Source organism: Eucyclogobius newberryi, unplaced genomic scaffold (assembly GCF_026437365.1).
Source record: "Eucyclogobius newberryi isolate DKJ021-1_F unplaced genomic scaffold, fEucNew1.0.hap1 SCAF_4, whole genome shotgun sequence".
In the NCBI taxonomy this organism is placed as follows: Eukaryota; Metazoa; Chordata; class Actinopteri; order Gobiiformes; family Gobiidae; genus Eucyclogobius; species Eucyclogobius newberryi.
Genome location: NW_027316056.1, coordinates 34,235,420 through 34,249,001, shown reverse-complemented (window position 1 = coordinate 34,249,001; position 13,582 = coordinate 34,235,420). Strand labels below are relative to the sequence as shown.

General features: G+C 48.1%; 3 protein-coding genes across 3 annotated transcripts in view; 2 read left to right on the top strand and 1 right to left on the bottom strand.

Annotated features, from left to right (window-relative positions):
• The window catches only part of LOC140377918 (lysophosphatidic acid receptor 2-like), a 283,463-nt gene that overhangs the window by 194,006 nt on the left and 75,875 nt on the right, over positions 1-13,582 (bottom strand). The gene's annotated exons all lie outside the window — the stretch shown is intronic.
• Positions 1,106-6,700, top strand: atf4a (activating transcription factor 4a). The gene is made up of 4 exons (XM_072463537.1): positions 1,106-1,305; positions 3,493-3,645; positions 4,655-4,864; positions 5,897-6,700. The coding sequence occupies exons 2-4, from the start codon at positions 3,606-3,608 to the stop codon at positions 6,544-6,546; spliced, it is 900 nt and encodes a 299-aa protein (XP_072319638.1). The 5' UTR covers positions 1,106-1,305; positions 3,493-3,605; the 3' UTR covers positions 6,547-6,700.
• LOC140378100 (uncharacterized) lies at positions 7,485-11,242 on the top strand. The gene is made up of 3 exons (XM_072463771.1): positions 7,485-7,603; positions 9,775-10,039; positions 10,526-11,242. The coding sequence occupies exons 1-3, from the start codon at positions 7,506-7,508 to the stop codon at positions 11,183-11,185; spliced, it is 1,023 nt and encodes a 340-aa protein (XP_072319872.1). The 5' UTR covers positions 7,485-7,505; the 3' UTR covers positions 11,186-11,242.

Sequence of the window (13,582 nt, the reverse complement as noted above, 5' to 3'; positions counted from 1 at the left end):
CTTGTATATGATCTTGTAAATGATCTTGTATATGATCTTGTAAATGATCTTGTATATGATCTTGTATATGATCTTGTATATGATCTTGTAAATGATCTTGTATATGATCTTGTAAATGATCTTGTATATGATCTTGTATATGATCTTGTAAATGATCTTGTATATGATCTTGTATATGATCTTGATGTGCTAATAGCCATTTTCACCATAGATTGAGACCAAGCTTAAATGTTATTGTGAGCTCATTGTTTTGCTATGTTGATGTGTGTGTGTGTTCGTGGTGTGAGGGAGAAAGGAGCATTCACAAAGTGTTTTCTTTTCTTCAGTGTTGTTGTTGTTGTTGTTGTTTTATGGCGGTTGGCATCCGAGTGTTGCATTACCGCCAGACTTTATTCTTCAGACTTGTTGTTGTTGTTGTTGTTGATTCTTCAGACTTTGTCGTACTCCTTAAAAGTCCTTCTTCCATTGCTTTGGCGTTACAAAGCCCATGAGGTCATGAGATGTCTTTGCTTTTGTATCCTTTAGAAGTTCTCCTTCCCCTCAGTTGTTGTTGTTGTTGTTGTTGTTGTTTTATGGCAGTTGGCATCCGAGTGTTGCATTTCAGTGCCACATTGTTAGAGAGCGATGTGTTCCACTACATGTAAGCACTATATTGTTCGGCGTAGGGATACGCTCTGTTCAATTAATAAAGGCGGAACCTCCTGTTCACTTCACTCACGGGACCGGAGCAGTGAACAGTGCGGCTACCGATAAAAACGACACACGAGTCTCCTGTCCAGCATTATATACCTGGTGTACCAAGACTGAGTATTCTGCAAAGATGTCACAGTCAGATGGCACGGGTGAGAGTGCACAAGCTGAGCGAAACGCTGCAATGAACCCAACACACATCATGGCTACACTTCAAAGACACGCGTCTGTGTGATCTGACGCCGCATCCCTGTTCTCGGGCTCGAGGCGCGTTCAACTTGACTCGAGGCTGTGTCACCGCTCCGCCCAACTCCGCCCCGCTCATAACCCTACCCGCGGAAGGATATGCCTTTGCACTGTTCGCGGAAGGCTACAGTGGTGCTTCGGTACTATATAAAGTGTCGCGGCACTTCCGTGTGCGTAGTGGAGTGAGTTCTTTCCGGGCTTTCTCTGTCGTATGTCTCCGCTCTGTCCCCGCGCTCTTTGCGCTCTTCTGCTTTTCGATTTTATTCACACATCCCACTATAAATACTTGAAAATGGCGGTGTAATTTGGCGGCGGCAACATTCTGGCAGTGCATCGGCATAAGGCGCTGGCAATTCTTGGCAATATGGCGTAAGTATTCTCTCTTGTAACTAATCCGTGTCGCCCCTGGAACTGTCCAGGAGTGTCACAAGAGCAGACGTTTAATGATCACACGTGAAGAGGCTGTAGCTTTGCACGAGACATAATATAGTTTACGTTTGTCTCATCTCGTGGTGAACCTTGTTTATTTAATGGCTTTATTATAGTGTAGCAAACATGTCTTTACGTTTTATTTGTTGAGTACCCCCAACTTAAGTTTAAAATAATGTATGCAAGGTTAATAAACGCCTCAAAGTATAGTTATTAATAACAAATAGACTTGTTAGTCGACAACGTGGCGTGTCCAAGATGGCGCGTGCGAAGTGCCCATGGGTGTTCTGTGTTCAGGCAAAATGGCGGCTAAACGGATCCACAGTTCAGGGAATGACCAAATAAGGAAACGATACACAGTGGAGGCGTGGCTTTGTCTGTGTTTATAACTGTCCTGCTGTGCCAGAGCAGCCATAACCTGCCAAACGTGTTCAGATGTTCAGATAAACCTTTTCCACACTGTAGCTCACATTCTTTACACTCAGACATAGGGCGGAGTTTGTGTTTTTCTAATTGACATGGATATCTATCATAGTTTAACATCAGTCAAGCTGCAGTTTGAGAAGGAAAAAAAAAAGAGTAATAGAATTATTCCAGTAAAAAGGCGGGGGCAACTGACATGCTTTTCTGTCAGTTTAATCATTTAACCTATTCAAATCCACCTACCTTTACCCAACCTTACTATGTGTCTTTTAGTTGGTTTCCAAATCAAGAGTTTTAGAGTCTACGTTGTCCAAATGAATGTGTTATACACCATTTGGAATGTAACATATTTCTAGTTTCCCATTATATGCATGGAAGTAATGTATGTGGTGCACAGGCAAGGCCTCTGCATTTATAAAATATAGTTTTTATTCAATATAGAAATAATGGTCTATTTCAAATGACTGTAGCAAAAACATACTTCATAGCAGACATTCCATACCATATTTACTTGTTATTGCCCACAACTCTGAAATTTATTTTAGGTGCTTTTTTACAATATTTGCTTATAATTGTGTAATTGTGCCCATATTATCCCAGAAGTGCAAACTACAATGAAGACAACACATTTATTCAAACGTGGCAAATGAAGTTTCAACTAATTCTGCCTAAAAATTATGAAATGGGACTTATGGCAGCCCCATTGTGCACGCGCACCCTGGAGGCCTTACAAGGAAGTTTGACACATCTGTGTGAAGCTTAGAAGGAACATTCTAGTGCTGTTTTATATCAAATTTTAACACTTTGGATGTTATTCCTGACCTTGCATAGGCCCCAAAACGCCAACTTTGAAGAGGAAAATTAGAACACTGTGATACCAAGAAATCACGAAATTGCTTTTTTTTTCACTTGTAAAATTTTAATAACTAGAGTGAAAATGTTTTCTATATTCTTGAACTCTGAAGGGGAAAAATGTGCCCTGCCTTGTTTGGTTTACATCGCCGCATGAAAAGAAAATGACAAATGTTTTGGGAAAAAGTAGGATTTCTCCATTGGCTTGAAATGTGAATAAAACCTCAAACCCTGCCACAACAGGTGGCAGAGTACTCCATCTGAGCCACCCACAGTGTCGCCATTTCCTATTCGGCTTTCCACAGTTTGCTGTGATGTCCTTCCCTAATCTCAACCCCATTTCCCGCTGCACTGCCCTATCCACTTACGTATATGGGCCAAAAATCTTGGAACAACCGGTCAGATGCCCTTTCATGTGCCTCAAGTGATAGTGTGTGCTTTTAAGCCAATGGGACAAACGCACAACTTCAGGGCAGTGTTTTCTCAGTCATGATCCAAAAAGACAGGCTCCTTTTTAAAACAAACAATTTAATAAAGTAAGCAACTACCGTAGATAAAACGATTGTGTCTCCGCTGACCAAGAACTAATGTGATGCAAGTATTTTAATTGCATATTCAACATCAGTTATGGCTTTAAAATATGAATAACTGACACTATGACCAATCAGAGCGAGAACTGCCAGAGAGAAGCTAAGGATTTAAGACTTGTTTTTAAGAAAACTTGGAAGCATCTTGAACCTGGAAATGGGCAAAATAGGGAACGACTCGCCACAGGTTTAAGCTATCGATACCCTCTCCAGATATTTGAATGGATCGGGATGACAGAGTGTGACGTGAGCCTTTGTGTTGCAGGTCGTTCTGGGATTCCCCCCAGAGCTTTGCTGCTTGGGACAGCAGTGTGTCACTCACCTCACCCCCCTCACATCTCCTTGTGTTGTTACAAAGTCCCTCACTAAAGAGCGGCCATGATGCTGTCGGAGCTGGACGTGGAGGCCCTGCACTCAGGTGGGTGTGGCCTGCAGCTGCAATAGAAGTGATGGAAGCCGCACCAGGAGTGGCTTTAGAAATGGTGTTGTCCAAAGATGGCCACTGCACCAGAGTAACACAAAGAGTTCACTATTCTTGTTGATTATTTTAACACTATTAATAAGACTCCAGGCCTGACTGGGCAACAGGTATGTAGAAGGAAAGTCTTAAGAGAATACCAGTTAAAGGTCAGAGGGGTATAAATGACAAAAGACAGAAATGTATAATATTTTCTCAAATAAGGTTCAGTGCACACACTATACTGTTCCAAATGTTTGGCTGAGCTAGCAGGCAATGAATGAAAGGGTTTTACAATAGTAATGTATGTAAAATGATTAAACATTTATTTTAGGCCCTGTTATTCAATGAGTCAGTTTTGATGGGTAGTAATTGTTTGCAGCCACTTTGAGAAATCCAAAATATGTGCTAAAAGTTTGTAAAACCTGACTTTCAGTGGACCTGAAAATGGTTCCTGTGGCAGAACGCTCAAGTGTCATGTCCTGACACGAGCCTGTCCTGACACGAGCCTGTCCTGACACGAGCCTGTCCTGACACGAGCCTGTCCTGACACGAGCCTGTCCTGACACGAGCCTGTCCTGACACGAGCCTGTCCTGACACGAGCCTGTCCTGACACGAGCCTGTCCTGACACGAGCCTGTCCTGACACGAGCCTGTCCTGACACGAGCCTGTCCTGACACGAGCCTGTCCTGACACGAGCCTGTCCTGACACGAGCCTGTCCTGACACGAGCCTGTCCTGACACGAGCCTGTCCTGACACGAGCCTGTCCTGACACGAGCCTGTCCTGACACGAGCCTGTCCTGACACGAGCCTGTCCTGACACGAGCCTGTCCTGACACGAGCCTGTCCTGACACGAGCCTGTCCTGACACGAGCCTGTCCTGGCGGAACAGAATGAGAGCGAGTCATCTAGGATATTGATGTGCAGCTACTTCCTGTTAACACCGGCTGACCTGTGTTTGCTCTCAGGGCCCGCGTTTCTGACGGCTGACACTTTGGGGCCCCTTCTGGACCACTGTGATGCTCTGTTTGGCCTGTCTTCTCTGGAGGAGCCCCTCTCCCCCACCTCCTCTGTGCACTCCCATCATGCACCTCTTCCTGAAGCCAAAGGCTCAGACTTGATGCTGCCGTGGCTTGGAGCCAGTGACCTGCTGGACATAGAGTATCCTCAGGAGGAAGGTGAGCCCTTGCACCAAACACAATTAATTCCGTACTCTTAGCTACTTGGAAATAAAATGAGTGAATGGTTCAAAAATATGGCAAAAGGCTTTTTCACTCTGCTGTTTTTATTGCGCTGATAAACATATACAATCCTGTGTCCTTACTAAGATGGGGCTCAAATCTCCACAAACCTCCAGCTTGTTTCCATGGAAATGTACTTTTAGCTTTAATATTCCATAGTAAGGCATGAAACTTATCTCCATGGAGAGTGTTCCAAAGTATAGTTTCATTTTAACTTTCCATTTCCTTGGAACCAGGTCACATACCTGCAACTCCAGAAAGTTTCAGACTGTTGAACTTCAGATTTCTGTGGCTGGGTTGGTCCCTCAAGACCTGGAGACCTTTTCTGATCTACATCATTCACAAAACATATCTACCATATTTTCCACACTATCAGGCGCACTGGAGGCGCTTTAAAGGTGGTATGGATGATATTTCCTCGTGGCGTGGATAAATCATTAGTCCTGCCACGTATCAATCATAAAACGCACCTACCGCTCACCTGCAGCCGCGTGAGGCTCGTTCCCACGTTTCCGCGTGCCTAAGCGCATGGATCTGTCATAATATAGTTCCCTCAGTGTACGGGGCAAAATGAAGACGGAGAAAGACAGTTCGAGCTGACGCAGAACAAGACAGAAATCTACGGGAGACGAGAGATGCGATGTGATCCGTCGTGCTAATAAACAAACGCACGTGTGTGTTTTATCAGTCCACACGGGGGAGTGGCATGAGCACTTCCGCCTGCGTTCTCAAATCGCCGAAAAATCGTCCATACCGCCTTTAAGCAAAAAAAAAAGTGTGCCATATAGTGGGAAAGACGATAATCAAATCAATTGGGTCTATTCTAACTCGATGGTTAAATTTGATAGTAGTAATTTTTCATAGTCAAATAATCCTGATTATAATTGTCCTAATTGGAGCTGCCCCATGATTTTTCAGTGTTAACCCTCTTGTAAACAGACCCTGTGTGACGTCCATGTTTGTTTGCAGATGATGCATTGCTGGCTATGGACTGGGTATCTGAGAAACTGGAGCTGAACGAGCTGGACCTGGACTCTCTGCTGGACTCGTCTGACGACCGTCCTGACTCTCCTGATGCCACGCTAGCCCCTCAACCCGATCCCGCGGAGCCCCAACCCGATCCCGCGGAGCCCCAATCCGATCCCGCGGAGCCCCAATCCGATCCCGCGGTGCCCCAATCCGATCCCGCGGCGCTCCAAACGGCCCCAGAGGCAGTGGTGAAGAGCGAGCCTCTGGAGCTGGGCAGTGAGGTGGACCTGACAGAGCTCGACAGTGACAGCGACTCGGGCATCGAATCGTCCCCCCCTCACACCCCACAGAGCTGCAGGAGCAAACCCTACAGCCGCTCACAGCCCAACGCCAAGCCCAACCGCCCCGTGAAGACAGTGGAGAGGAAGATGAAGAAGATGGAGCAGAACAAGACTGCTGCCACGCGCTATCGGCAGAAGAAGAAGGTGGAGCAGGAGGAGCTGCACACGGAGCGCCTGCTGCTGGAGAAGAAGAACCAGGAGCTGACAGAGCGCACCCAGGCCATCAGCCGAGAGATCAAGTACCTCAAAGACCTGATGGAGGATGTGCGGCGCCACCACCAGAACAAGAGCAGAACAGCGGCTAAGTGAGCCGCAGTGTCCAGATGGGCCCGAGCCCCTCGTGTGTACATAGATCTGTGCTGTCGCTTTTCTTTACAGTGGAACATGTGTTAGTTCAGTACAACTGTAGCTTGTTTAGACGCTTTGCTCTTCTGATTCCAATAAATGTCTTTATTGTCCTGTTTACTACTGTGTTGTTTACTCAAAATACCACAGCGTGACTCTTAAGGTGAAAACTTCAATAAAAGTTTTTCGAATTGCATTCGAACTATACTTGTACTTTGCCTGGAGGGAGACCCTGCAGCTGGTCTATGTTCTCCATGGAGCATTTCAGAGGGATGGTTTTAACTGTATTTCCATGGACCATGCAGGTGGTAAGCACCGCATGATTCATTCACTCAACAGAAACTGACTTCATTCTGAAGGCGTTTGTTAGACTCGGACATCTTGGACAAGATTAACATGGGTCTCTGTCCCCCCTTTGCAATGAACGGGACATATGCAGATACTACATAGTGGTGCATAAATGCAGCAGCATATGACCCAAACCCTGACCCCGTTCAGTGTTCCATCAGTGACATGAAAGAACCAGGAAAACGACTACTTCCTAGAGTCAAATATACACCTGGATGCTTCGTCCACTACGCGGAAGTGATATATATTTCGTTTAACCGCGTTAGCTTTGATTACAGCACGTCCCCAGTGTTGCTGTTGTTGCTTTATGGCGGTTGGTATCAAAGTGTTACATTCCCGCCAGACTTTATTCTTTCCTTTAGACTTGTTGTTGTTGTTGTTTTATGGCGGTTGACATCCGAGTGTTGCATTACCGCCAGACTTCATTCTTCAGATTCCGCGGCTTTATTCCAGAGCTGACGTCACCTGGATTCCACACGTTTACGTCAAAGCGCAAAGCGTGTCTTAAGTCACGTGATTACAAAGTGGCTCCTCCCCGACAGGGGGCAGTGCTGAGCCCGGAGAACACTTCACACATGCGACTGCGCCTCCTCTCGTTCAGCCGGACGGTTCTTACGGTCCCGGGGCAGCGCGGTATCACACGCAGGACCGTCCGGGAGCTCCGTACACGCGGGTAGGTGATCATGGACCTGTAGTGGACACGGGCAGGACATTATGGACATTATGGACATTACAGCTGTCAACAGGAACTAGAGCACGTGACGAGCTGCGCGCAGGTCACGGGTGTTCGAGAAGACGTGCTCACAAATACAGACTTGTTATTGCGGGACTTTTCTACTTTATAGAGCTCAGCTGAGAGAACTGATCTAAGTCTATATTTGACCAGGAGATTTTTGATACTTTTAGATACTTTTAATCTCACACTTTCCTTCTTCTTCCCGTTCTTCTTGATGATGGCCAGATCATACTGTGAACTTTTCTCCATCCACACTCGTGACTTGAGCTGAATTCACACTTGTCCTGGTTCTAGGCTTGGGTTAGTCCTTAGTTTAGTTCGTTTAAGCCCGGTAGGCCAGTCACAGTGCGCACATTACGCACAGTGCGCCTATTGCGCTCATTGCGCACAGTGCCCTCATTACGCACAGTGCGCTCATTACGCACAGTGCGCTCATTACGCACAGTGCCATCACAGTGCCCTCATTACGCACAGTGCCCTCATTACGCACAGTGCCATCACAGTGCCCTCATTACGCACAGTGCGCTCATTACGCACAGTGCCCTCATTACGCACAGTGCGCTCATTACGCACAGTGCGCTCATTACGCACAGTGCCATCACAGTGCCCTCATTACGCACAGTGCCCTCATTACGCACAGTGCGCTCATTACGCACAGTGCCATCACAGTGCCCTCATTACGCACAGTGCCCTCATTACGCACAGTGCCATCACAGTGCCCTCATTACGCACAGTGCGCTCATTACGCGCACAGTGCGCTCATTACGCACAGTGCCCTCATTACGCACAGTGCCCTCATTACGCACAGTGCGCACAGTGCGCTCATTACGCACAGTGCCCTCATTACGCACAGTGCCCTCATTACGCACAGTGCGCACAGTGCCCTCATTACGCACAGTGCCATCACAGTGCCCTCATTACGCACAGTGCCCTCATTACGCACAGTGCGCTCATTACGCACAGTGCCATCACAGTGCCCTCATTACGCACAGTGCCCTCATTACGCACAGTGCCCTCATTACGCACAGTGCGCTCATTACGCACAGTGCCATCACAGTGCCCTCATTACGCACAGTGCGCTCATTACGCGCACAGTGCGCTCATTACGCACAGTGCCCTCATTACGCACAGTGCCCTCATTACGCACAGTGCGCACAGTGCGCTCATTACGCACAGTGCCCTCATTACGCACAGTGCCCTCATTACGCACAGTGCGCACAGTGCCCTCATTACGCACAGTGCCATCACAGTGCCCTCATTACGCACAGTGCGCTCATTTCGCGCACAGTGCGCTCATTACGCACAGTGCGCTCACTACGCACAGTGGCCTCATTACGCACAGTGCGCTCATTACGCACAGTGCGCTCATTACGCACAGTGCGCACAGTGAGCTCATTACGCGCTCAGTGCGTTAACACCAGCAGTTTGGATTGAAATATTGTTGCCAATTTGTGCAGTAGCTGTAACAAGGACAACTCTTTTCTATCATGTCTAATTCCAAACTAAACTCTACAGCAGAGCTTCTCAAAGTGGGGGGTGCGCCCTTTTGGGAGGGGGTGCAGAGCCGTGGCAAGGGGGGCGCCAGACATTTGGAGAAATGTGCTCACATTACACATTACACGTTACACATTACACATTACACGTGACACGTGACACGTGACACGTTACAGACGTGTTTTGAGACAGAAAAACGGCCAGTGCCAACACGTGGTTATTCTCTAAATACGACGGAGCAGCAGAGGAGTAGGTCAACCTGCTTTTTGCCCCTCACACATGTTTCCTCTGTCCCTCCTTTGTTTCTCCTCTGTCCCTCCTTTGTTTCTCCTTTGTCCCTCCTCTGTCCCTCCTTTGTTTCTCCTCTGTCCCTCCTTTGTTTCTCCTCTGTCTCCTCCGTCCCTCCTCTGTCCCTCCTCTGTCCCTCCTCTGTCCCTCTGGGGACGTGCCAGAGAAAGTGTGAGAAGCTCTGGGTTAAACACATTCTGATGGTGTGTGTGACATGTACAGTACAATAGAATAGTACAATAGAAATAATTGTTGCTTAAAACTGTTCTACAGCAGGTCACAAATGGTGAAGAGTTTCTACACTTTGTGCCCTCTCATAATTTCAGAATGACTTGCACGGGGCCCCGTTATGTTGTGTGGAGCTCTGAGGGGTCCGTGGCCTACCTGAGTGCACGACCCTGGACTCCTGGAGCTGTGGTGGTGGAGCCCTGTGTGAGCGGAGCAGAAGGCGGCAGTGTGTTCCAGCTGGCAGAAGAAGCTTACCTGTCCCTGCTCCTGGGGGCCCGAGCTGTGGCCCGGCTCCTGTGTGAGCGGCTTGGGGTCCACAGGTGTGCCCTGGTGTCCAGGCCTCAGACACACCGCCCCCCACAGGTAAAGAGAGAAAAGGATTTATTTAGTGACGCCTCTTGTCCTCTGCTGGAGCGACAACGAGCTTTTGAACCAAGAGGAGATTTACTCTAAGTGTATTTCCTTAGAATGTTCTTTTAGATCACAAATGCAGTCATTTAGTAAACTGTTTCTGAAAGTAAAGTTACACTGCGTAACCTTTCCCGTGGCTGAAAGTCTTCATTGTGTGTTAGGAGAAAAAAAAACACATAGTTAGTGCGGTGTCCTACAGGTGTGCTACAGGTGTGCTACAGGTGTGCTACAGGCGTCCTACAGGTGTGCTACAGGTGTGCTACAGGTGTGCTACAGGTGTGCTACAGGTGTCCTACAGGTGTGCTACAGGTGTCCTACAGGTGTGCTACAGGTGTCCTACAGGTGTGCTACAGGTGTGCTACAGGTGTCCTACAGGTGTGCTACAGGTGTCCTACAGGTGTGCTACAGGTGTCTTACAGTCCCGTTGTCTTGTCTCAGGTGCAGGTGCTGCCTCTCCATGGCCTGGACGCAGAGTGGCGCCCTCATGTGGCTGCAGACGAGGAGTTCAACCACACTGACCCCGGGTATTGCACGTCCAAGAATGCGCCTCGCTGGAGCGAAGAGCGTCTGACTGAGCTCCAGGCCCGGATAAGGGCCCTGCTGCCAGACCCCCACGTCCCACCGGACTTCACCTTCCGGGGCGAGGATCCCGCCCACCCTGGCCTCTTCGCCAGGATCGTGCGGGGGGAGGAGCTCCAGTGGAGAGTGTGGGAGGACCCTGGGCACGTGGCCTTCCTCACCCCCTTCCCCAACAGCCCCGGGCTGACGGTGGTGGTCCCTCGGAGACCGCTGCCTTCAGACATCTTCAGCCTGGATGAGCAGGACTATGTGTCCCTGGTGCTGGCAGCTCGGGGCGTGGCTCTGTTGCTGCTCCGGAGCCTCGGCGCCTCCGCTGTTGGGATGATTTTTGAAGGTTTTGAGATCGATTACGCTCATGTTAAACTGATGCCGCTCTTTTCATGTTCATCCACAGGGGGGCAGGATGGGGTCAGAGCTGCCTCCTTCTACAGCACCTACCCTGGCTTTGTGAGCTCCGAGGACGGCCCTGAGGCCGGTGCACACAGCCTCAAAGAGCTCCATGCTCGGCTCACCCTTTAAGACGCTTATTAGTGTTCATCCTCATGTAACAGATTTCACTCTGAAATCCATAATGGACCCAGATGTGATTCAATCACGTGACCCTTGTTCACCACTTGTATTTCTATCTATTGAATAAATGCATACTTATTTTTGGACATTCGGTTTACATTTAAAATGCAATTATTTTTTCCCCCTGATTTATTTTCCCTTCTAAGTTCAAATGTTTTTGACTCAATATAATGTCTTGGTCCCACAAACTGTGATTGACCTTTATTTAACCAGGAAGGCCTCACTGAGATGTAGCATCTCTTTAGCATGACGCCAACCAGGACTAACCCAAACCGGGACTAACCCAAACCAGGACTAACCCAAACCGGGACTAACCCAAACCGGGACTAACCCAAACCAGGACTAACCCAAACCAGGACTAACCCAAACCGGGACTAACCCAAACCGGGACTCACCCAAACCGGGACTCACCCAAACCGGGACTAACCCAAACCGGGACTAACCCAAACCGGGACTCACCCAAACCAGGTCTAACCCAAACTGGGACTCACACGGGACTGAACCAGGACTAAACAGAGCCACAGGAGGAGAAAAGATTAAATACTTATATTTCAGTGAAGGGTGCACGGTGGCAAAGGCGGTTAGCGCTTCCTCCACCGTCCAAACACTTGTATGTTTGAGGAAAAATTGGCCCGTGAGAGTGAATGGTTGTCTGTGTCTCTGTGTTGGCCCCTGTCCAGGGTGTACCCCGCCTAAAGCCCAAAGTCACTGGGATAGGCTCCAGTCACCCGCGACCCCCTAATGGGAAAAAGCGGTAGAGCTAGATTTAATACAAAGTCATCTGATTTCCTGATATTTTTTTAAACGGTGATTTCGTTCTTATCACTCACTCACTCACTGGTTTAAATCATTAGTCAAATAGTTACTCACAGTTTAATAGTTATGTGATTTTGTTACAAATGTAATTACAGGACCTTTAGGCTCATTGAACAGGTCTGTGCTCATGAAGAAGACCTCAACCCTAAAAAGGTTGGTGACTTTGTAGTGCACTCCATCACAGAGCGATCCAGACACTGAGCGCACTACTTTCTCCTCACCGCGGGTCACGTGACTCTGGCGTCCGAGTGGGACAAAAGAGAAAAATAGATGTTTATAATAAATAGTGGTAAAAATCCGTCTGGCATATTTATGAAAAAAATCATATCACGGATCTCACATTCAACAACAAACGGACTCGATCCTTCGACTTTTTGCGTGTTATGATGACTCAAGCTAAGGTAAGCGGCTAACACTAGCAAATTTACTGCAGCGTAACGGTTTATTTAAGAGCTTTTTGTTCATATTCTCAAGAGAGTGCGTCTTAACAGCTCTTCTGCTTCATTGTGCATTGTGGTCTATATTGTCTGGTCTTGTGACCATCGCTGGACACTACTTTTCAAGGTGCATTGTGGGAAATTTTGAGTGAACCAGTTTTTTAAAAAAAAGTGTTATTTTAAGCAGAAACTTACTATGAACTATAACGTTTATTAAAAAAAAAAAAAATGTAAGTCTACCCCAAATAAACTGTTTGCTGTAACCCGAGTCAACATTTTTCAAGTGGCTCGGTCGGTAGGCAAATTCTTATTTGTTTTACTTTGAAGGGGGAAAAAAGATCCAAATCATCGCCATGTTTTAACTCACTACCAGGGGTCAGGCTTCTACAGTCCAGGGGTCAGGCTTCTACAGTCCAGGGGTCAGGCTTCTACAGTCCAGGGGTCAGGCTTCTACAGTCCAGGGGTCAAGCTTTAACACTCCGGGGGTCAGGCTTCAACAGTCCAGGGGTCAGGCTTCAACACTCCAGGGGTCAGGCTTCTACAGTCCAGGGGTCAGGCTTCTACAGTCCAGGGGTCAGGCTTCAACAGTCCAGGGGTCAGGCTTCTACAGTCCAGGGGTCAGGCTTCTACAGTCCAGGGGTCAGGCTTCTACAGTCCAGGGGTCAGGCTTCTACAGTCCAGGGGTCAGGCTTCTACAGTCCAGGGGTCAAGCTTTAACACTCCGGGGGTCAGGCTTCAACAGTCCAGGGGTCAGGCTTCAACACTCCAGGGGTCAGGCTTCTACAGTCCAGGGGTCAGGCTTCTACAGTCCAGGGGTCAGGCTTCAACAGTCCAGGGGTCAGGCTTCAACACTCTAGGGGTCAGGCTTCTACAGTCCAGGGGTCAGGCTTCAACAGTCCGGGGGTAGTCCGGGGGTCAGGCTTTAACAGCCCGGGGGTCAGGCTTCTACAGTCCAGGGGTCAGGCTTCAACAGTCCAGGGGTCAGGCTTCAACAGTCAATGACGGAAAACGTCTCGATTAAACCGATCGGGAGACTAAATCTCACGATTTTGAGATATTTCAATCGACCTTTTGTACGCCGCTATCCTTTATT